Genomic DNA, 24,149 nt, shown 5'->3' with positions numbered 1-24,149 from the left:
TTTTCCCATCATATATTGAAAATACTAATCACTTTCACTTCAAAGAGCTCAGACACAGAACTGTAATAAGATTGTTTTATTACAGTTTTCTACTAAATTAATTACATTAAATCTGGAAGCATTACCATCTTAATACCTTCCTAAAAATGGAAAATACATAAAGGACTTGCTTACTACATCTGCCTTTCCCATTCTGGTAACTTGAAAGATCAACACTTGGAAAATAAAAAGTTCAGATGGTTCACAAATAAATTGGAAAATCTACACACTTTTTTAAAATCTATATAATACCTTTAAAAACAAATTCCATCCAAACTTTTCAGCCTTCATCGAAGTCAAACAAGTAACAATAAATCTTGGTCCATTGTTTCATTTGTAGCAGAGGCTATATTGACAAGCCTTACAGATGGTCCTTGATTCTGTGACACACAAGAGCCAGATAAACTCAGTGTCTGCACCTATTACTTTCCATAGGACATAAAACTAGAATAAAATCAAATCAAAGTTGAAGAAAAATGTATAATATCTTACGGTAAAGTGTGTCTAAATACAATTGTATGTCTTAGATTGATTCCTCCGTAAAATGACAGGTGCAAACACTTAAGTAAATCTGTCCCTAAATGTTCCATCTTCTCAATCAGTGTCAGAGGATCCGCTGGAGCTGTCAGACGAGGAAGGTTCATCTTTCTTCTTCTGCTTCTTCTTGTGACGTTCCTTCTTTTCTTTCTTTTCCTTTTTGCCCTTTTTCTTGTGGCTTTTGTGTTTCTTTCTCTTCTTGCTCTCCTCTTCATCACTCGATGAATAAGACCTACAGAAGATTGCACCATCCACAGTTATTAAACATACAATACCACTAGGCATAATTATTTCTCATAGATACTGGAATTAAAATACAATGTGACGTACCTCTTTCTTTCAGACTTTCTGTCTTTACTTTTCCTCCTCTTGTGTTTTACTTTCCTGGCGTCCTCCTGAGAACCTACAGCAATCAGGACAAATACACAAAACCATTCAGACAAAACACTTGAATAAAAGTGAGAGAAACACAGTTGATGGAAGCCAAGGATTGATAGAGGGGGCGGTCAGTGTACTCTGTTCTTTCCTTGCATTGAGCTTCACGTTGATTGCTCCGCCCTCAACTTCCTTACTTGTCTCCGTGCTGTTTGATGCTACTTGACTATCTGCCAACTTTTCGGTTTTTACTTTTAATACACTGCTCAAAAAAATAAAGGGAACACTTAAACAACACAATGTAACTCCAAGTCAATCACACTTCTGTGAAATCAAACTGTCCACTTAGGAAGCAACACTGATTGACAATAAATTTCACATGCTGTTGTGCAAATGGAATAGACAACAGGTGGAAATTATAGGCAATTAGCAAGACACCCCCAATAAAGAAGTGGTTCTGCAGGTGGTGACCACAGACCACTTCTCAGTTCCTATGCTTCCTGGCTGATGTTTTGGTCACTTTTGAATGCTGGCGGTGCTTTCACTCTAGTGGTAGCATGAGACGGAGTCTACAACCCACACACGTGGCTCAGGTAGTGCAGCTCATCCAGGATGGCACATCAATGCGAGCTGTGGCAAGAAGGTTTGCTGTGTCTGTCAGCGTAGTGTCCAGAGCATGGAGGCGCTACCAGGAGACAGGCCAGTACATCAGGAGACGTGGAGGAGGCCGTAGGAGGGCAACAACCCAGCAGCAGGACCGCTACCTCCGCCTTTGTGCAAGGAGGAGCAGGAGGAGCACTGCCAGAGCCCTGCAAAATGACCTCCAGCAGGCCACAAATGTGCATGTTCAAACGGTCAGAAACAGGCTCCATGAGGGTGGTATGAGGGCCCGACGTCCACAGGTGGGGGTTGTGCTTACAGCCCAACACCGTGCAGGACGTTTGGCATTTGCCAGAGAACACCAAGATTGGCAAATTCGCCACTGGCGCCCTGTGCTCTTCACAGATGAAAGCAGGTTCACACTGAGCACATGTGACAGATGTGACAGCGTCTGGAGACGCTGTGGAGAACGTTCTGCTGCCTGCAACATCCTCCAGCATGACCGGTTTGGCGGTGGGTCAGTCATGGTGTGGGGTGGCATTTCTTTGGGGGGCCGCACAGCCCTCCATGTGCTCGCCAGAGGTAGCCTGACTGCCATTAGGTACCGAGATGAGATCCTCAGACCCCTTGTGAGACCATATGCTGGTGCGGTTGGCCCTGGGTTCCTCCTAATGCAAGACAATGCTAGACCTCATGTGGCTGGAGTGTGTCAGCAGTTCCTGCAAGAGGAAGGCATTGATGCTATGGACTGGCCCGCCCGTTCCCCAGACCTGAATCTAATTGAGCACATCTGGGACATCATGTCTCGCTCCATCCACCAACGCCACGTTGCACCACAGACTGTCCAGGAGTTGGCGGATGCTTTAGTCCAGGTCTGGGAGGAGATCCCTCAGGAGACCATCCACCACCTCATCAGGAGCATGCCCAGGCGTTGTAGGGAGGTCATACAGGCACGTGGAGGCCACACACACTACTGAGCCTCATTTTGACTTGTTTTAAGGACATTACATCAAAGTTGGATCAGCCTGTAGTGTGGTTTTCCACTTTAATTTTGAGGGTGACTCCAAATCCAGACCTCCATGGGTTGATACATTTGATTTCCATTGATCATTTTTGTGTGATTTTGTTGTCAGCACATTCAACTATGTAAAGAAAAAAGTATTTAATAAGATTATTTCATTCATTCAGATCTAGGATGTGTTATTTTAGTGTTCCCTTTATTTTTTTGAGCAGTGTAGGATTAAAAAACTTGAGTGTCTCCATTGATCCTAGGTCCTGGCAGTTCTGTGCACTCAGGACCAGTGGCGGCTCCTGAAAAAATTCTCAGGGGGGGCAATTTTTCTGATGATTTAGGTGACCTACACACATTTTAAAAAAGATATGTCCAGCAACAACATGAAGACAGGGGCAGCATATAAGTCAATGCCAGAAGCATTTATTGACTGATCTCAAAAGTGTTGGCTTACAAAAGCAAAATAAGTTATCACAGTAAAAATAATCAAGGGTGTTCTTTCACATTCCTCAACACTGCATAAACAATATGCATTTCCATAAACAAATGAAATATCAGCTGAAAATACAGCATCTTGGTATTTGTTCAGATTGCAGGATCAACAAGAGCTTTTACCACATTTTTTGCCTCATGGTTGAATTGGAAATATGTGCACCTGAGCATAATTCACAACAAGCAAGCAGGAGCTTTTGATAGAGGCTACTGAAAACATTGATGCAAGTTATTGGTAATAAGAAATTTTTATAGACTTCCATATTCTGCCCTCTTGTATAGATTTGTGAAAATGAACAGTGATAGACATTTTGCCTGAAAACAGAATTTGAAAATAATTTCTAGAAAAGGTAAACACAGCTATCTGTATGGCTTTGTAAAAATGAACAACCATATTCTGGCCAATTGTATAGATTTGTAAAAATGAACATGAACAGATTATTTTATTTTATTTACTTTTTTAAAAATGAAAAATAACTATTTTAAACAACATCAACTGTGAACTGATTTGGGCGTGTGTGTGTTAAAGAGACAGACAGGGAGGGACAAAGAGAGAGAGAGGCTACATTACTTGTACTGAAACTGTTCTCTTCTCTCTTTCAATGCAGCAAAGCGGTCAATGACTTTCTCATTGAAATCAGGCATGCTGAGGACTAGTTCCCTCTCCATGGAAAGCATGGCCAGTGCATTCAGACGTTCCTGGCCCATTGAATTTCGCAGGAATGTCTTAACTCGTGTCAAAGTTGAGAAACATCTCTCAGCTTCAGCTGTTGTCATGGGAGTAGTTATGAGGATGTTCAACAGAGTCACAGTCTCAGAGAACGTCTCCTGGAGGTTGTAGCTCATGAGAACCTGGTACAGTGCCAGTGCACCACAGTTTGACTTTCACGTCGTCGGCAAAAAGACCGTTCAGTCTCTCCAAAAGCACACTGGCGATTGAGACTGAGGTTGATTCCGAGATGGGAAGGAACTCAAAAAAGCGCTCCTGCACTTTGTGGTTGCTATCTATGTACCTCAGCACAAGCACCAGCTGTGTCTGTGTAGAAACGTCCGTGGTCTCGTCAGCTTGGATAGCTACGAAGTTCGCCGACTTCACCTCCTCCACAATATGTTCCCTCATGACCGCTAGCATACACTCCAGTAGCTCGTTTTGAATGGTCTTTGATGTGAACTTCTTTCAAAGAGACAATCGAGTTGCACTGAACGCTAGCCATGTTGATAGTAGTACGTGAATTGATTGACGCTGCTACCCGCTCTTTTCTTAGTTACGTTCATGGTTATGTTACGTATGACGAAAGCGCGTAAGTGCAAGCCCTCAGAAACCCATAGAGATTGTATTGAAAGCTCTGATATTTGAAAAAAAAAGATTTTACATGATAGTCTATGAGAGACCCCTGGGCGATTTTCAACCTGACTGAAATCGCCCCAAAAGGGGCGGGGCCATTTGAAGCACGACTTTAGCCTGATTGGACATTTAGTGGCAGATCAGACGTCTAGATTAGAACACTGATAACTACTGTTGCCGTGATATAATTGATTAGAAAAAAAATCCCTTCCTTTTCCCGTTTGGCAGTGCGTCGCCCATATCGCCCTAATGAACACACCGCCCCTGCTCAGGACAACTGAGCTTTGGCGAAATACGCAGATTCAAAGTGGAGTCCGTAATTTGCTTTCTAATGATCATGATCTTTTCATCGAAGTTCATGAATTTATCACTGCTGAAGTGAAAGCTATGTTCTCTTGTTGAATGCTGCTTTTTAGTTAGCTTTGCGACAGTATCACAAATACATTTTGGGTTGTTCTTATTTTTCTCAATTAGGTTGGAAAAATAGGATGATCGAGCAGCAGTGAGGGATCTTCGATATTGCACGGTATTGTCTTTCCAAGCTAGTCGGAAGACTTCCAGTTTGATGGAGCGCCATTCCTGTTCCAATTTTCTGGAAGCTTGCTTCAGGGCTCAGGTATTTTCTGTATACAAGGGAGCAAATGTCTTGTGACAAAGGTTACGCAAGGTATTACGCAAGGTTAAATTAAGTTCCTCAGTTAGGTGGTTAACCGATTTTTGTACTCCGACGTCCTTGTGTAGGTGGAGGGAGTCTGGAAGGGCATCTAGGAATCTTTGGGTTGTCCAAGAATTTATAGCATGGCTTTTGATGATCCTTGGTTGGGGTCTGAGCAGATTATTTGTTGCAATTGAAAATGTAATAAAATGGTGGTCCGATAGTCCAGGATTATGAGGAAAAACATTTAGATCCACAATATTTATTCCACGGGACAAAACTAGATCCAGGGTATGACTGTGGCAATGAGTAGTTCGAGACATGTTGGACAAAACCCACTGAGTCGATGATGGCTCTGAAAGCCTTTTGGAGTGGGTCTGTGGACTTTTCCATGTGAATATTAAAGTCACCAAAAAGTTGAATATTATCTGCCATGACTACAAGGTCCGACAGGAATTCAGGGAACTCAGTGAGGAACGCTGTATACGGCCCAGGAGGCCTGTTAACAGTAGCCATAAAACGTGATTTAGTAGGCTGCATAGATTTCATGACTAGAAGCTCAAAACACAGTCATTGTTTTTGTTGTAAATTTAAATTTGCTGTCATAAATGTTAGCAACACCTTTGCCGGATGCGCGGGGGATATGGTCACTAGTGTAACCAGGAGGAGAGGCCTCATTTAATACAGTAAATTCATCAGGCTTGAGACATGTTTCAGTCAGGCCAATGACATCAAGATTATGATCAGTGATTAGTTAATTGACTATGACTGCCTTGGAAGTGAGGGATCTAACATTAAGTAACCCTATTTTGAGATCTCACAATCTCTTTCAATAATGACAGGAATGGAGGAGGTCTTTTCTCCAGTGAGATTGCTAAGGCGAACACTGCCATGTTTTTGTTTTGCTCAACCTAGATCGAGGCACAGACACGGTCTCAATGGGGATAGCTGAGCTGACTACACTGACTGTGCTAGTAGCAGACTCCACTAAGCTGGCAGGCTGGCTAAAAGCCAGCACCCTATCTCATTGTGGCGCTAGAGGAGTTAGAGCCCTGTCTATGTTCACAGATAAGATGAGAGCACCCCTCCAGCTAGGATGGAGTCCGTCACTCCTCAGCAGGTCAGGCTTGGTCCTGTTTGTGGGTGAGTCCCAGAAAGAGGGCCAATTATCAACAAATTCTATATTTTGGGAGGGGCAGAAAACATTTTTCAACCAGCGATTGAGTTGTGAGACTCTGCTGTAGAGCTCATCACTCCCTCTAACTGGGAGGGGGCCAGAGACAATTACTCGATGCCGACACATTTTTCTAGCTGATTTACACGCTGAAGCTATGTTGCGCTTGGTGACCTCTGACGGTTTCATCCTAACATCGTTGGTGCCGACGTGGATAACAATATCCCTATACTCTCTACACTCACCAGTTTTAGCCTTAGCCAGCACCATCTTCAGATTAGCCATTACGTCGGTAGCCCTGCCCCCTGGTAAACAGTGTTTGATCGCTGGATTATTCTTTTTAAGTCTAATATTGCGGGTAATGGAGTCGCCAATGACGAGAGTTTTCAATTTGTCCGAGTTAGTGGTGGGAGGCTTCGGCGGCTCAGACCCCATAACAGTTGGAGGAGAGACCTGAGAAGGCTCGGCCTCTGACTCCGACTCGTTGCTTAATGGGGAGAACCGGTTGAAAGGTTCTGTCGGCTGAATGAGCGACACCGGTTGAGCATGCCGACAGCATTTCTTTCCAGAAGCCTTGAGAAAATTGTCCGGCTGCGGGGACTGTGCGGGGGGATTTATACTACTATCTGTACTTACTGGTGGCACAGACGCTGTTTCATCCTTTCCTACACTTAAATTGCCCTTGCCTAACGATTGCATCTGAAGCTGTGCTTGCAACATGGCTATCCTCACCATAAGGCAATAGTTCTCCTGTATATTATGAGTACAGCGACTGCAATTCGATGGCATAGTGAAAATGTTACTACTTAGCTTTTTCGGCTGGTGGAGGTCCTGTAGAAGCATATCCGGGGTGAAAAAAATGAATGAAAAAAGTTGAGGAAGGAAAAATACTAAGATGTTGGTAACTGCTCAAAAAAATAAAGGGAACACTTAAACAACACATCCTAGATCTGAATGAATGAAATAATCTTATTAAATACTTTTTTCTTTACATAGTTGAATGTGCTGACAACAAAATCACACAAAAATTATCAATGGAAATCAAATTTATCAACCCATGGGGGTCTGGATTTGGAGTCACCCTCAAAATTAAAGTGGAAAACCACACTACAGGCTGATCCAACTTTGATGTAATGTCCTTAAAACAAGTCAAAATGAGGCTCAGTAGTGTGTGTGGCCTCCACGTGCCTGTATGACATCCCTACAACGCCTGGGCATGCTCCTGATGAGGTGGCGGATGGTCTCCTGAGGGATCTCCTCCCAGACCTGGACTAAAGCATCCGCCAACTCCTGGACAGTCTGTGGTGCAACGTGGCGTTGGTGGATGGAGCGAGACATGATGTCCCAGATGTGCTCAATTAGATTCAGGTCTGGGGAACGGGCGGGCCAGTCCATAGCATCAATGCCTTCCTCTTGCAGGAACTGCTGACACACTCCAGCCACATGAGGTCTAGCATTGTCTTGCATTAGGAGGAACCCAGGGCCAACCGCACCAGCATATGGTCTCACAAGGGGTCTGAGGATCTCATCTCGGTACCTAATGGCAGTCAGGCTATCTCTGGCGAGCACATGGAGGGCTGTGCGGCCCCCCAAAGAAATGCCACCCCACACCATGACTGACCCACCGCCAAACCGGTCATGCTGGAGGATGTTGCAGGCAGCAGAACGTTCTCCACGGCGTCTCCAGACGCTGTCACGTCTGTCACATGTGCTCAGTGTGAACCTGCTTTCATCTGTGAAGAGCACAGGGCGCCAGTGGCGAATTTGCCAATCTTGGTGTTCTCTGGCAAATGCCAAACGTCCTGCACGGTGTTGGGCTGTAAGCACAACCCCCACCTGTGGACGTCGGGCCCTCATACCACCCTCATGGATTCTGTTTCTGACCGTTTGAGCAGACACATGCACATTTGTGGCCTGCTGGAGGTCATTTTGCAGGGCTCTGGCAGTGCTCCTCCTGCTCCTCCTTGCACAAAGGCGGAGGTAGCGGTCCTGCTGCTGGGTTGTTGCCCTCCTACGGCCTCCTCCACGTCTCCTGATGTACTGGCCTGTCTCCTGGTAGCGCCTCCATGCTCTGGACACTACGCTGACAGACACAGCAAACCTTCTTGCCACAGCTCGCATTGATGTGCCATCCTGGATGAGCTGCACTACCTGAGCCACTTGTGTGGGTTGTAGACTCCGTCTCATGCTACCACTAGAGTGAAAGCACCGCCAGCATTCAAAAGTGACCAAAACATCAGCCAGGAAGCATAGGAACTGAGAAGTGGTCTGTGGTCACCACCTGCAAAACCAGTCCTTTATTGGGGGTGTCTTGCTAATTGCCTATAATTTCCACCTGTTGTCTATTCCATTTGCACAACAGCATGTGAAATTTATTGTCAATCAGTGTTGCTTCCTAAGTGGACAGTTTGATTTCACAGAAGTGTGATTGACTTGGAGTTACATTGTGTTGTTTAAGTGTTCCCTTTATTTTTTTGAGCAGTGTATATCTCTTGACACATTCATGAAAATAGTCATGGCCTCTAAACCTTCAAGCTGCATACTGGACCCTATTCCAACTAAACTACTGAAAGAGCTACTCCTATGTTGAACATAATAAATGGCTCCCTATCCACTGGATGTGTACTAAACTCACTAAAAGTGCCAGAAAAAAAGCCTCTCTTGAAAAAGCCAAACCTTGACCCGGAAAATGTAAAAAACTAAAGATTGGCCCATATCGAATCTCCCATTCCTCCAAAAAATTATTGAAAAAGCTGTTGCGCAGCAGCTCACTGCCTTCCTGAAGACAAATAACGTATACGAAACGCTTCAGTCTGGTTTTAGACCTCATCATAGCACTCGTGAAGGTAGTAAATTACTTTTTAATGGCGTCAGACCAAGGCTCTGCATCTGTCCTCGTGCTCTTAGACCTTAGTGCTGCTTTTGAAACCATCAATCACCACATTCTTTTGGAGAGAAACCTTAATTGATCTACACGGACAAGTTCTTGCCTGGTTTAGATCTTATCTGTCGGAAAGATATCAGTCTCTGTGGATGGTTTGTCCTCTGACAAATCAATTGTAAGTTTTGGCGTTCCTCAACGTTCTGTTTTAGGACCACTATTGTTTTCACTATATATTCTACCTCTTGGAGATGTCATTCAGAAACACAATGTCAACTTTCACTGCTATGCGGATGACACACAGCTGTACATTTCGATGAAACATGGTGAAGCCCCAAAATTGCCTACCCTGTAAGCCTGTGTTTCAGACATAAGGAAGTGGATGGCGGCAAATGTTTTACTTTTAAACTCGGACAAAACATAGATGCTAGTTCTAAGTCTCAAGAAACAAAGACCTGCTGTTGGATCTGACAATTCATCTTGATGGCTGTAAAGTCGTCTCAAATAAAACTGTGAAGGACCTCGGCGTTACTCTGAACCCTGATCTCTCTTTTGACAAACATATCAATAATATTTAATTCCGGGAAAACTCAAGGGTTGGATGGCATACCAGTCGAGGTATACCAAACCTTTTTTGATATACTCAGAGGACCGTTATTAGCATGTTTTAACCACTCCTATGTAAATTGAGATTATCAGACACTCAAGAAGAAGGTCTGATTTCATTATTACTGAAACAGGATACAAGTGGAAAATATAAAGATCCAGTCCATTAAAAAAATTGGAGGCCCCTTATATTTCAGTGTTGTGATGCAAAAATTATAGCAAAATGTATAGCGCATAAAATTAAAAAGGTATTGTCGGACATTATTCATTCTAATCAGACAGGTTTTTTACATGGACGATACATTGGAGATAATATAAGGCAAGTACTGGAAACAATAGAACCCTATGAAAAGTCAGGGAAACCAGGCCTGCTATTCATAGCAGACTTTGAAAAGGCATTTGATAAAGTACGACTGGGGTTTATATATAAATGCCTGGAGCATTTCAATTTTGGAGAATCTCTTATAAATTGGGTTAAAATCATGTATAGTAACCCAAGGTGTAAAATAGTAAATAATGGCTATTTCACAGAAAGTTTTAAACTGTCAAGAGGAGTGAAACAAGGTTGTCCACTATCGGCATATCTATTTATTATGGCCATCGAGATGTTAGCTATTAAAAAATCAGATCCAACAATAATATCAAGGGATTAGAAATCCAGGGCTTAAAAACAAAGGTGTCATTGTACGCTGATGATTCATGTTTTCTTTTAAATCCACAACCTCAGAGGATCTAGATACATTTTCTAAACTCTCTGGATTACAAGAAATTATGATAAATGTACTATATTACGTATTGGATCACTAAAAAATACAATTTTTACATTACCATGTAGTTTACCAATAAAATGGTCTGATGGTGATGTGGATATACTCGGAATACATATCCCAAATGAAATAAATTATCTCACTCCAATAAATGTTAATAGAAAGTTAGCAAAAATAGATAAGATCTTGCTACCATGGAAAGGTAAATACCAGTCAATTTGTGGAAAAATCACCCTGATTAACTCTTTATCATATCCCAGTTTACCTATTTGCTTATGGTCTTAACTACGCCTAGGGAACAATTTTTTTTTATTATATGAGAAAAGAATATTCCATTTTATTTGGAACGGCAAGCCAGACAAAATTAAACGGGCCTATTTATATAATGAATATGAATTCGGAGGACAGAAATTAAATACGAAAGCATTAGTCCCCTGTAGCTCAGTTGGTAGAGCATGGCGCTTGCTACGCCAGGGTTGTGGGTTCGTTTCCCACGGGGGGCTAGTATGAAAATGTATGCACTCACTAACTGTTAGTCGCTCTGGATAAGAGCATCTGCTAAATGACTAAAATGTAAAATTAGACCTATCACTAAAAGCTTCAGTCATACAAAAGTTATACTTAAATCCAAACTGGTTCTCTAGCAAATTAGTAAGATTGTCTCACCCAATGTTCAAGAATGTCATTTTTTCCTTTATTCTGATTACAACCTCTCACTTTCAGTTATTTGAAAAGGAAATAATCTCCCAAATATCACTATTTCTAAAACAAGCCATAGAAAGTTGGTTGCAATTTCAATTTAATCCTCCAGAAAAGATAATCCATGCTTTTGTCACTTCTAGATTAGACTACTGCAATGCTCTACTCTCCAGCTACCCGGATAGAGCACTAAATAAACTTCAGTTAGTGCTAAACACGGCTGCTAGAATCCTGATTAGAACCAAACAAATGTGATCATATTACTCCAGCGCTAGCCTCTCTACATTGGCTTCCTGTTAAGGCTAGGGCTGATTTCAAGGTTTTACTGCTAACCTACTAAACATTACATGGGCTTGCTCCTACTTATCTCTCCAATTTGGTCCTGCCGTACATACCTACAGGTAAACTACGGTCACAAGATGCAGGCATCCTTATTGTCCCTAGAATTTCTAAGCAAACAGCTGGAGGCAGGGCTTTCTCCTATAGAGCTACATTTTTATGCAATGGTCTGCCTATCCATGTGAGAGACGCAGACTCGGTCTCGACCTTTAAGTCTTTACTGAAGACTAATCTCTTCAGTAGGTCCTATGATTGAATATAGTCTGGCCCAGGGGTGCGAAGGTGAACGGAAAGGCACTGGAGCGACAAACCGCCCTTGCTGTCTCTGCCTGGCCGGCTCCCCTCTCTCCACTGGGATTCTCTGCCTCTGACCCTATTACGGGGGCTGAGTCACTGGCTTACTAGTGCTCTTCCATGCTGTCCCTAGGAGGGGTGCGTCACTTGAGTGGGTTGAGTCACAGACGTGATCAATCCGGTTTTGCGCCCCCTCGGGCTCGTGCGGTGGAGTAGATCTTTGTGGGCTATACTCAGCCTTGTCTCAGGGTAGTAAGTTGGTGGTCTGTTGATATCCCTCTAGTGGTGTGGAGGCTGTGCTTTGGCAAAGTGTGTGGGGTTATATCCTGCCTGGTTGGACCTGTCCGGGGGGTATCGTCGGACGGGGCCACAGTGTCCCCCGACCCACCCGTCTCAGTCTCCAGTATCTATGCTGCAATAGTGTGTAGGGTCAGTCTGCTATATCTGGTGTAATTCTCCTGTCTTATCTGGTGTCCTGTGTGAATTTAAGTATGCTCCCTCTAATTATCCCTCTCTCCCTCCCCTCCCTGAGGACCTGAGCTCTAGGACCATGCCTCAGGACTACCTGGCCTGATGACTCCTGGCTGTCCCCAGTCCACCTGGTGGTGCTGCTGCTCCAGTTTCAACTGTTCTGCCTGTGGCTAGGGAACCCTGACCTGTTCACCGGACGTGCTACCTTGTCCCAGACCTGCTGTTTTCGACTCTCTCTCTACCGCGCCTGCTGTCTTGACCTCTGAATGCTCGGCTATGAAAAGCCAACTGACATTTACTCTTGAGATACTGACCTGTTGCACCCTCTACAACCACTGTGATTATTATTTGACCCTGCTGGTCATCTATGAACGTTTGATCATATTGAAGAACAATCTGGCCTTAAATGGCCATGTACTCTTATAATCTCCACCCGGCACAGCCAGAAGAGGACTGGCCACCCCTCATAGCCTGGTTCCTCTCTAGGTTTCTTCCTAGGTTCCTGCCTTTCTAGGGAGTTTTTCCTAGCCACCATGCTTCTACATCTGCATTGATTGCTGTTTGGGGTTTTAGGCTGGGTTTCTGTATAGCACTTTGTGACATCTGCTGATGTAAAACGGGCTTTATAAATACATTTGATTGATTTTGAACAAATTAATTTCTTCGAAAATGAAGAAGAAGCAAGAGTGTCTTTTTTCACTTTCAGTTTCACTAAATGCTGTTAGACATGACTTTGTATTGGCTGGTAAGCCTATACTGTCCTCCGTGGCTGTGTTGTGTTGGGTCATGACGTGGGAGTGACTTGTGGTTGCTCATGCTGTTTTGACGTGTTTTCCGACTCTATGGTGATTCCATTTTCCCAGTAGGTAGGTCTACACATTACAGTTGATGTTGGTAGCATGTCTTACTGGATTGTCTCAAGGAGAGTGATATATGCATTTGCGCTGTTTGTGTGTCATTCCGATTGTGCACATGATATCAGTTGGTTTGCATTTCGTTCACATTGTTGCATTGATGTATGACATTAGTATGTGTGCAACATACTTATTTATATGGTTGTGGAGTTCGTAGTGGTAGGGCAAATAAAACATTTTTGACGATATTTGTCTTATTTGACAAGGGGGCTCATAAAGACCTGTAGCGCAGCGGCCTGCGACCAGGTTAAGCTGCCCCAGCCAAGAAGCCTCTACATGCCGACAGACAGCGTCAAATGCTGCAGACAGGTCCAGGAGGATGAGGATGGAGATGTTCCCAGCATCAGCAGCACAGAGGAGGTCGTTCACTAACTTTACCAAGGCAGTTTCAGTGCTATGCATAGCCCAGAAGCCCAACTGGAGGGGTTCGAAAAGTTAATGAAAGGCCATGCTGATTTGATAGATAGACAACAGGGACTCGGTCATATAACTGTATGTTATAACAGAGTAATACATCAGAGCCTGTAATAAGAGTGACCAGAGCAGTGCGTTATAAAATAACAACTATTGTCTGTTGTACTGTATTTACCTTTTTTTTTTGTGACCAACACTTTATTCATTTTTTTTAATTTTCTTGTTGGGGGGGGCTACATGCCCAATACACAAATTGATATAATTGAATGGTTAGCTCGCATCACAGAGCCAAAAAGTAACAAATGTAGTATGTAAAGAGAAAAAGTAAAGTAAAGAAAGATTAAAATAGGTACATATACAGAGTATACAAAACATTAAGAACACCTGCTCTTTCCATGGCATAGCCTGACCAGGTGAAAACTATGATCCCTTATTGATGTCACTTGTTAAATCCACTTAAAATCAGTGTAGATGAAGGGGAGGAGACAGGTTAAAGACGGATTTTTAAGCCTTGTCACAATTGAGACATGGATTGTGTATGTGTGCCATTCAGAGGGTGAATGGGCAAGACAAAATATTGAAGTGCCTTTGAACGGGGTATGGTAGTAGGTGCCAGGCGCACCGGTTTGTGTCAAGAACTGCAATGCTGCTGGGTTTTTCACGCTCAACAGTTTCCCGTTTGTTTCAAGAATGGTCCACCACCCAAAGGACATCCAGCCAACTTGACACAACTGTGGGAAGCATTGGAGTCAACATTGGCCAGCATCCCTGTGGAATGCTTTCAACAACTTGTAGAGTCCATGGTGTTAAATACAGTCTGAGAACAAACTTAAATTGTATAAATTGATGGTTTGGATTACGGGATGCCAAGGTATTTCTCCATATTCTGTTCCAGTTAAAGGGCTTGTTCATATTCACTTAGATCTGTGGACCATACTTTTTTAATGGCTAGCTCAGAATATGAGCTTTCCAAAAGTTGTTTATATATTATAGAGATCAGTCCTTTCGGGAGCCCAGATAATTTATTTATAAATCCCATCATTGGATGGTTCGGTAGTTGGGACTCCAAGGTACTCCATAGGCCAGCATAGCTGACCTAAATTGTAAATATAGAAAAAAAGCAGTTGCCTGGTAATGTGTATGTGTCTTTCAAATCTTGGAACGTTCTCACACCATTACTATCAATGATATGGGCAAGGATGTGGATTCCACATTTGGACCATTGGGGGGATGCAAAAAAACGCCCTCCAGATCACAAGGCATTATTTAAGCAATAAGGCCTGAGGGGGTGTGGTATATGGCCAATATACCACGGCTAAGGGCTGTTCTTAGGCATGACGCAACACGGATTGCATGGATACAGCCCTTAGCCATGGTATATTGGCCATATACCACAAACCCCAGAGGTGCCTTATTGCTATTATAAACTGGTTACCAACGTAATTCGAGCAGTAAAAATAAATGATTTGTCATCCCGTGATATACGGTCTGATATACCACGGCTGTCAGCCAATCAGCATCCAGGGCTCAAACCACCCAGTTTATACTTACGCGATAACGCCCAAGAAGCCGGTGTTTGGAGGATATATTGGCACGGGTGTTGTTAGGCCCAAGACGAAGTCGAGGGCCGGCAAAACGTGCCAATATATCCTCCAAACCCCGGCTTCGAGGGCATCATCACTTTTATACAACGGGTTACCAACATATTCAAATAATGATTTACATATTTTCATTAAAAACATTATTTTTTATTAATTTATTCATACTATTTCATCCTTCCACAAGATATAGTCCCGACACAAATCTAGGGTTGCTACCCAAGCCGGCTGGTCGTTCGTTCTATCGGTTCGGTTGCCAGAGACGCGACCCAGTCGTTCAGTCTTTTTGTTCTGTATCTACAGACGCGACCCAGTCATTTGTTCTAAATGTTCTATTGCCATACTGGCTGGCAACGTTCTTATCCCTTGCTTGCTAGCTAGCCAACTACGGCTAATTTACAGTCACATCAAACAGGGCAGACAGAATAACAATAGTAGGACATTTGCATAAACTGTTTTCTAGTGACATTTATTTGGATAAATCCATAACAATGAGCTAATGAGGCGTAATTTGTGAGAGACAGATCACATATTTACCTGATTTGTTTAATATGAATAGTTAACAATTAATATGCTTAACAGTAGTAGAGACATTTCTTAACTACCAATGCTGTGCTTTTCATAAGGATGGTTCCCTCTAGCTCCCTGCAGCTGGTCTGGGCGTGTAGTCAAGGACATGGGATAGAGAAACTTGAACAGATAGACCTGTATTGTTTCAATTTCTCATTGCTTCTGAGTAACCTGGTCACACGGCAAAGAGGCTCAGAGTGACCACAGTTTTTCAGTTCATCCTGTCTTTTACTATCTTCCAAGGGCACAGCTGTGTGGAGATATGAGTAGTAACGGAACTAACGTTATCACTTGTTTGTGCGCTATGACCCGATACACATAGCCACAAGAAGAAAACAAGGTAGCTCCTGATCTGCCGGGGAGGGGTGGAACCAGCCATGACTAAGCATTTTTAGGTCCACTACATAAGACGTCAGCATTTCCTGTTCGTTGGGCTCTCACTCTATCCACTTGGTTGTGTGGGTATTGCGACCAGCTCCCTTATCGATAAGTTATTTGAATAAAGATTTTGTTTAAGTATAACTCTGACTTGTGTGATAAGTTTGTCTCTCCTCATTTGATAGTATTTAAAATATCCACCACAGATTTCGCCTGGCATAGAAAATGTGCTCTCTCGTCAGGACACTGTTGTTCAGAGGAGCTAACCAACAACACAGCTACCACAATCACTTCAAACAGAAGCTGTAAAGACTGCAAACTAGCTCATTCTGTTAGATATTTTTTCAATTGACATTTCTTTGAATATATCCATAAAAATGAAGCCAGCTGATTCATGATTTCGACTGGCTGAGAAACGATGCCTGCCTGTCTCATCCCGACCCCTACACGTTCATTACTATTGGACAACTGGAGAATGAATTTGAATACTGAAACAATGTTGCAAATGTCGGAGACACAGCAAGGTTTATGCAAATATCTGCTGTTAAACTAAATGTTAGTCTAAAAGAAATGTGCGATAATGTCTAGATACTTTTTATAGTGGAGATCAAATTCATAACTTGCCTGGCTGGGCTGATGAGACAGTGGATTGCGCAGTCAGATGGAACAGAGTAAATAGGCATTTTAACGTAATAGATTTAGCCGGTGGTAACTTGTGGAATAGACACCGGCTGGAATGCGCTTTTAACCAATCAGCATTCAGGATTAGACCCACCCGTTGTATAATTTGAATTATACCATGGCGTTGAATACTCGTTTATGATTGGCTTGAAGGGCATTCTAGAGCGCGCATTGGTTCCCTACAACGCACTGTATATCAGCACGGTAGAATTCAATGGCTATAGTTCATTCTTACATGTTCTATGTTTGAGCTGCTTTTAAAAGCAAAAGTTTAATTGAAAACATTATTGCCATTGTTGAATTAGATTTTCATAATAGTAAGCTAGGACTGATGGTTTGGTTACCTAACTAGCAAGTCTGTTTGTTTGGTTACCAAGGCAACTACTGTAGCTATATAGTAAACTTACTTGATAGCTACTTCAGTGGATGTTGAACACATTTCTACCTGCAAATGAAAACATTCCTAGCGGCAAATGTGTTAAATTATAGCCATGGTATGAAAGGGATAATCAACTTGTTCTCTGGATAATAATGTAATTCCGTAGAAGATTAGTTCCACTCCGCTAGTTCTTTTGTGGAACACACCTTCCATGTCGTTCATTATTTTCCATAGAATGTATAGCCCCTCGTTGATTATCCCTTACATATTAGAGTATTCAAAGTTATTGTTTTTACATTTTGAGGCAAAATAGAGATTGTGTGAGCAATAATAGGACTAAAGCATAGTTTACATTGTTTAAGGGATATACACTACATGACCAAATGACCAATATCTCATTTCAAAATCATGGGCATTAATATGGAGTTGGTCCTCCCTTTGCTGCTATAACAGCCTCCACTCTTCTGGGAAGGCTTTCCACTAGATGTTGGAACACTGCTGCGGGGACTTGCTTCCATTCAGCCACAAGAGCATTAGTCGGGCACTGATGTTGGGCGATTAGGCCTGGCTCGCAGTCAGTGTTCCAATTTATCCCAAGAGTTGAGGTCAGGGCTCTGTGCAGGCCAGTCAAGTTCTTCCACACCGATCTCGACAAACCATTTCTGTATGGACCTCGATTTCCCTTCACTGGAACTAAGGGGCCTAGCCCGAACCATGAAAAACAGCCCCAGACCATTATTCCTCCTCCACCAAACTTTACAGTTGGCACTATGCATTCGGGCAGGTAGCATTGTCCTGGCATCCGCCAAACCCAGATTCGTCCGTTGGACTGCCAGATGGTGAAGCGCGATTCATTACTCCAGAGAACGCGTTTCCACTGCTCCAGAGTCCAATGACGGCGAGCTTTACACCTTTCCAGCCGACGCTTGGCAGTGCGCATGGTGATCTTAGGCTTGTGTGCGGCTGCTCAGCCATGGAAACACATTTCATGAATTCCAGACGAACAGATCTTGTGCTGACGTTGCTTCCAGAGGCAGTTTGGAATTCGGTAGTAAGTGTTGCAACCGAGGACAGACGATTTTTATGCGCTACGCGCTTCAGTACTCGGCAGTCCCTTTCTGTGAGCTTGTGTGACCTACCACTTCGCGGCTGAGCCGTTGTTGCTCCTAGAAGTTTCCACTTCACAATAACAGCACTTACAGTTGACCGGGACAGCTCTAACAGGGCAGAAATTTGACGAACTGACTTGTTGGAAAGGTGGCATCCTATGACAGTGCCACGTTGAAAGTCACTGAGTTCTTCAGTAAGGCCATTCTACTGCCAATGCCGGTCCAAGGAGATTGCATGGCTGTGTGCTCGATTTTATACACCTGTCAGCCACAGGTGTGGCTGAAATACCGAATCCACTAATTTGAAGGGGTGTCCACATACTTTTGTGTATATATAGTGTATCAGTGAAGACCACCTCTTCCAGGGCAATAGGACACACAGTATTTATCTCTATACTCATCCAGGGGGCGGAAGAATCACGTCTAAATCAATTTAGGATGGGACGAAATGCTAGTGCCTTGAAATACAATTTAACGTTTGGTACTGATAGTCCTCCAACGTCTTTCCCTCTTTGTAAGTTTGATAATTTTATCCGGGATCGCTTACCTTGCCATATAAATTTCGAAACAGCACTATGGATTTTATTCCCAACAGCCAGAAGTGGGAGACAATAAGGGTAGGCAACAACACATCTGCCAGGCTGATCCTCAACACGGGAGCCCCTCAGGGGTGTGTGCTTAGTCCCCTCCTGTACTACCTGTTCACCCACAAATGCATGGCCAAGCACGACTCCAACACCATCATTAAGTTAGCTGACGACACAACAGTGGTAGGCCTGATTACAGACAACGATGAGACAGCCTATAGGGAGGAGGTCAGAGACCTGGCAGTGTGGTGCCAGGACAACAACCTCTCCCTCAACGTGAGCAAGACAAAGGAGCTGATCGTGGACTACAGGAAAATGAGGGCCGAACACACCCCCATTCACATCGATGGGGCTGTAGCGGAGCGGGTCGAGAGTTTCGAGTTCCTTGGTGTCCACATCACTAACAAACTATCCTGGTCCAAACACACCAAGACAGTCGTGAAGAGGGCACGACAACACCTTTTCCCCCTCAGGAGACTGAAAAGATTTAGCAGGGGTCCCCAGATCCTCAAAAAGTTATACAGCTGCACCATCGAGAGCATCCTGACCGGTTGCATCACCGCCTGGTATGGCAACTGTTCGGCATCCGACCATAAGGCGCTACAGAGGGTAGTGTGTATGGCCCAGTACATCACTGGGCCAAGCTTCCTGCCATCCAGGACCTATATACTAGGCGGTGTGTCAGAGGAAGGCTCAAAAAATTGTCAATGGCTCCAGTCACCCAAGGCATAGACTGTTCTCTCTGCTACCGCACGGCAAGCAGAACCGGAGCGCCAAGTCTAGGTCCAAAAGGCTCCTTAACAGCTTCTACCCCCAAGCCATAAGACTGCTGAACAATTAATCAAATGGCCACCCGGACTATTTATATTGACCCCCCCCCCCCACCCTACCTACATGTACAAATTACCTCGACTAACCTGTAGCCCCGCACATTGACTCGGTACCGGTACCCCCGTATATAGCCTCGTTATTGTTATTTTGTGTTACTTTTTATTTTATTTTATTTTTTACTTTAGTTTATTTAGTAAATATTTTCTTAACTCTATTTCTTGAACTGCATTGTTGGGTAAGGGCTTGTAAGTAAGCATTTCAAGGTAAGGGCTACACTTGTTGTATTCGGCGCATGTGACAAATACAATTTTATTTGAGATATTTTGCTGGTTAAAGCAACTGGGATGTTAGTCCATCTACTGAGGTCGGATTTAATTTATTTGAGCGTTCTGTTAAAGTTTCTGGCAATGGTTTTATCTAAGGAAGGAAATATATCTACTTCCAAATATTTAAAATGGGAAACGATTGGGATTCCATAAGTAGATATGGAGTCCTCCATCGGGGTCTTGAGAGGCCGTAGGGCAGATTTTGTTCGATTTTATTTTACTTGAGATGGAGCTGAATTTGTCTATGATCTTCAAAGTGTTGGGGAGGGATTGAGATACACTGTCTAGATAAAGTAAGATATTGTCGGCTTATAATGAGATGACGTGATCTGTAGAATTGAGAGATATTGGTGTAATTTCTTTCGAATGTCAAATTGCCTGGGCCAGGTGCTCCATAGACAAAAACAGCAGAGGTGAGATGGGATCACATTGCCTGCAGCTTCTAGTTATACTGAATATAATAAAGCATGTATTGCTTGCTATTACTATGGCTGAGGGATTGGCATTTAGTATTTTAATCATATTAATGAAATTGGAGCCAAGTCACAAAGATATGACCATTCAAGTCTATCAAAATCTTTTTCTGCATCGAGAGATAGAACTGCCCAAGGAGCTTTGGTTTATGATGAAGCATGTAAGATATGTAATAAACGACGGATGTTACCTTAGGATAATAATGTTTTTAACAAACCCGATATAGTCCGGATGTACCAATTTGGGTAAGTTGCGAGAAGGGACGGCAGAATTTTTGGAAATAGTTTAATATCTGTGCTTAGCAAAGATAGGGGCCGATAATGAGAACACTGGGTGGCGTCCTTACCTTTTATTTTATTTTTATAAAAGTGAAATTTGTGCTGCATTTATATCCCTTCCAAAATGTTGAATAGAGCTCAGGAGGAATACCATACCAACCAGGTGATTTGCCTATATTCATGTTATCCAATGCCCTTTTAAGTTCATGGAGAGAGATTTGGGCTCCCAGCAAGCCGGCTTCCTCAACTGAGAGAAGAGGAGTTCTTATATCCTTTAAAAAGGAATCAATCTGGCTTGGTGTGGATTTACAATCAGTGGTGTACAATTCTTTATAGAAATGGGAGATTCTTTGGTTGATTAATTTGGCTTCTGATAGTAGTTTCAATAGTTTCAATATCCACTAATTGATCATTACTGCGAAGCTTGTTAGCCAGTAGACGACTGCGTCGATTACCATAGATGGAATGATTGAGTCTAACACGATGGATGGCAAATTCAAATGCAAATGCAGTTGTATTGTTTTTAATAACGCCTTTGATGACGTACCATAAAATGTGAGGATCGACTGAATTTTTTACAATAATTATGAATTCATTCAATTCAGTTTGAAATTGTTCACAGAAATTAGGATTTTGTAGTAAGGAAACATTAAAGCGCCATCTTGTGGCTCTTTTAGTAGATTCTGGAATGTGTATCTGGCAGTAGTAAGCATGATGATCAGATATGCTCATGTGTCACATTTGTATTTTCTTGAATAAAGAAAATAAAGGTGTAGGTAATAGTACTAAATTGATTCGGGATAATCTTTTGTGTCTGTTTGAATAGAAAGTGTACTCTTTTGCTTTAGGGTTATGAGCTCAATGTGGTGGTAATCAGAGAGTATATGATGAAGAGCCTTGGTTGCCTGTGAATTGTAGTTGGTCTCATTAGATTTGTCCCGCATGTCCAGAATGGCGCTCATGTCTGTCCCAATAACCAGTTGGAATTCAGTTAATTCTAACAACATGCTAATCAGAGATTCAAAAAATGTAATACAAGTTTTGACCTTTTGAGTATTTTCCTCCCCGACCCAGCTTGTCATTAGGCAGATCCTCCTGTTCGTCCTCTGTACTCTCTTCGCTGCTGGTACTGCTTACATCTAGGACAATGTCTTTCCGGGGGTCCACACGCACAAAGTTACGGCACTCGAACGTCAGGTGGCCCGCTAATAAAATGACAAGGGTACAAAAGTGAGTGAGGAAGGGAAGTACTTTTGAATTTAAGTGTATCTAGCACAAAATGATTATGGCACACTCAGGGGTCAGGGGACAACAAGGAACATTCTGGAACTGTATTCACAAGGCTTGAATATGTAGAGTTAGACTAGAAACATAATATAAGCAATAAAGATGACTTACGGTAACCACATTTCTTGCACCCAGCTCTGATGTTGTCCTTATTGGGACCTGCAAATTAAGTGAAAAATGTAATCATAGTGAAATGGGACAACTTATTGCTTCTGTTGAAGTGTCGCAAAAACGTAGGCCTGTATGTTCCACGCCTAAAAATAATCTGATTCCTTCTTATACTGAACAAAAATATAAACGCATCATGCAACAATTTCAATTATTTTACTGAGTTACAGTTCATATAAGGAAATCAGTCAACTGAAATAAATTCATTAGGCACTAATCTATGGATTTCACATGACTGGGAATACAGAAATGCATCTGTTGGTTACAGATACCTTTAAAAAAAGGTAGGGGAGTGGATCAGAAAACCAGTCAGTATCTGGTGTGACCACCATTTGCCTCATGCAGCGCAACACATCTCCTAAGCATATCATTGATTGTGGCTTGTGGAATGTTGCCCCACTCCTCTTCAATGGCTGTGAGACGTTGCTGGATATTGGCGGGAACTGAAACACGCTGTCGTACACGTCAATCCAGAGCATCCCAAACATGCTCAATGGGTGACATGTCTGGTGAGTATGCAGGCCATGGTAGAACTGGGACATTTTCAGCTTCCAGGAATTGTGTACAGATCCTTGCGGCATGGGGCCGTGCATTATCCTGATTAAACATGAAGTGATGGCACTACAATGGGCCTCAGGATCTCGTCACAGTATCTCTGTGCATTCAAATTGGCATCGATAAAATGCAAATTGTGTTTGTTGTCCGTGGCTTATGCCTGCCCATACCATAACCTCACCATGGGGCACGCTGTTCACAATGTTGACATTAGCAAACCGCTCGCCCACACGATGCCATTCACGGGGTCTGCGGTTGTGAGGCCGGTTGGACAGACTGCCAATGTCTCTAAAACGGCAGCTTATGGTAGAGAAATGAACATTCAATTCTCTGGCAACAGCTTTGGTGGACATTCCTGCAGTCAGCATGCCAACTGCGCACTCCCTCAAAACTTCAGACATCTGTGGCATTGTGTTGTGTGACAAAACTGCACATTTTCGAGTGGCCTTTTATTGTCCCCAAAGGTGCACCTGACTAATCATACTGTTTAATCAGCTTCTTGATATGCCACACCAGTCAGGTTGATGGATGATCTTGGCAAAGGATAAATGCTCACTAGCAGGGATGTAAACAAATGTGTGTCAACATTTTACAGAAATAAGCTTTTTGTGCGTATGGAAAATATCAGCTCATAGAACATGGAACCAACACTTTACATGTTGCGTTTATATTTTTGTTCAGTGTCTATGATTCACATTGAGATAACATAACACAGCTGTTATCAGACGAATGGGGAGACTAAAATACCATACACAGACTATTATCAAAATAACATTAGTTAGCTATTTAAAAAATTTAACACAATCATACTAGCCAATCGGATCCTAGTTGCTAGGCTAGCTAACCTAGCTAGCTAGCAGTCCATAAGTTCTGCCAAAAGGGCAACTATAAGATAGTTAAAGCTAACGTTAGCTACCTCCAATTTCCATTAAAATATCAATACCAATTAGTTTTATGTTAGATAAAACATACCTGGTGCAGCCATTATCACACTTTATTGCAAAAACCCTTGTTGCGTTGATATATTTCGAACTGCTTCCCTGTGGGTCCTCTACAAAACAGCTCCGGTAGGTAACATCAATTTGTTAGTACCCTATACCATCTTTGCCAAAAAAACTAACATTTGGAGCTGATTTGACCGACTACTTGAGAAATAATTTTTCTGACTCTTATTTTTCATATAACTTTCATAATTAGAGTTTTCTCGAGATAATTCGTCAGCCTCCCTTTAGCTAGCTAATGTTCTGTATAATGTTTTAGGGGGGAGGGGGATTGATTGCAATGTAACACACGGACTATACCACACATTTTTGG

At 42.8% G+C, this 24,149-nt stretch overlaps 1 protein-coding gene across 1 annotated transcript; it reads right to left on the bottom strand.

Annotated features, from left to right (window-relative positions):
• Window positions 1–61: 61 nt before the first annotated feature.
• On the bottom strand, window positions 62–24,085 carry LOC311127248 (protein SREK1IP1-like). Its single transcript, XM_084159049.1, has 5 exons — window positions 23,808–24,085; window positions 22,224–22,271; window positions 21,872–22,030; window positions 907–979; window positions 62–808 (listed from the first exon to the last, which is right to left on the bottom strand). Exons 1-5 carry the CDS (start codon window positions 23,818–23,820, stop codon window positions 634–636), a joined length of 468 nt encoding a protein of 155 aa, XP_084015175.1. The 5' UTR covers window positions 23,821–24,085; the 3' UTR covers window positions 62–633.
• Window positions 24,086–24,149: the final 64 nt, after the last annotated feature.

Source organism: Coregonus lavaretus (assembly GCF_964263955.1).
Source record: "Coregonus lavaretus genome assembly, chromosome: 4".
Classification (NCBI taxonomy): Eukaryota; Metazoa; Chordata; class Actinopteri; order Salmoniformes; family Salmonidae; genus Coregonus; species Coregonus lavaretus.
Note: the sequence above shows the minus strand (reverse complement) of the source record. Positions and strands in the feature narration are given on the sequence as shown.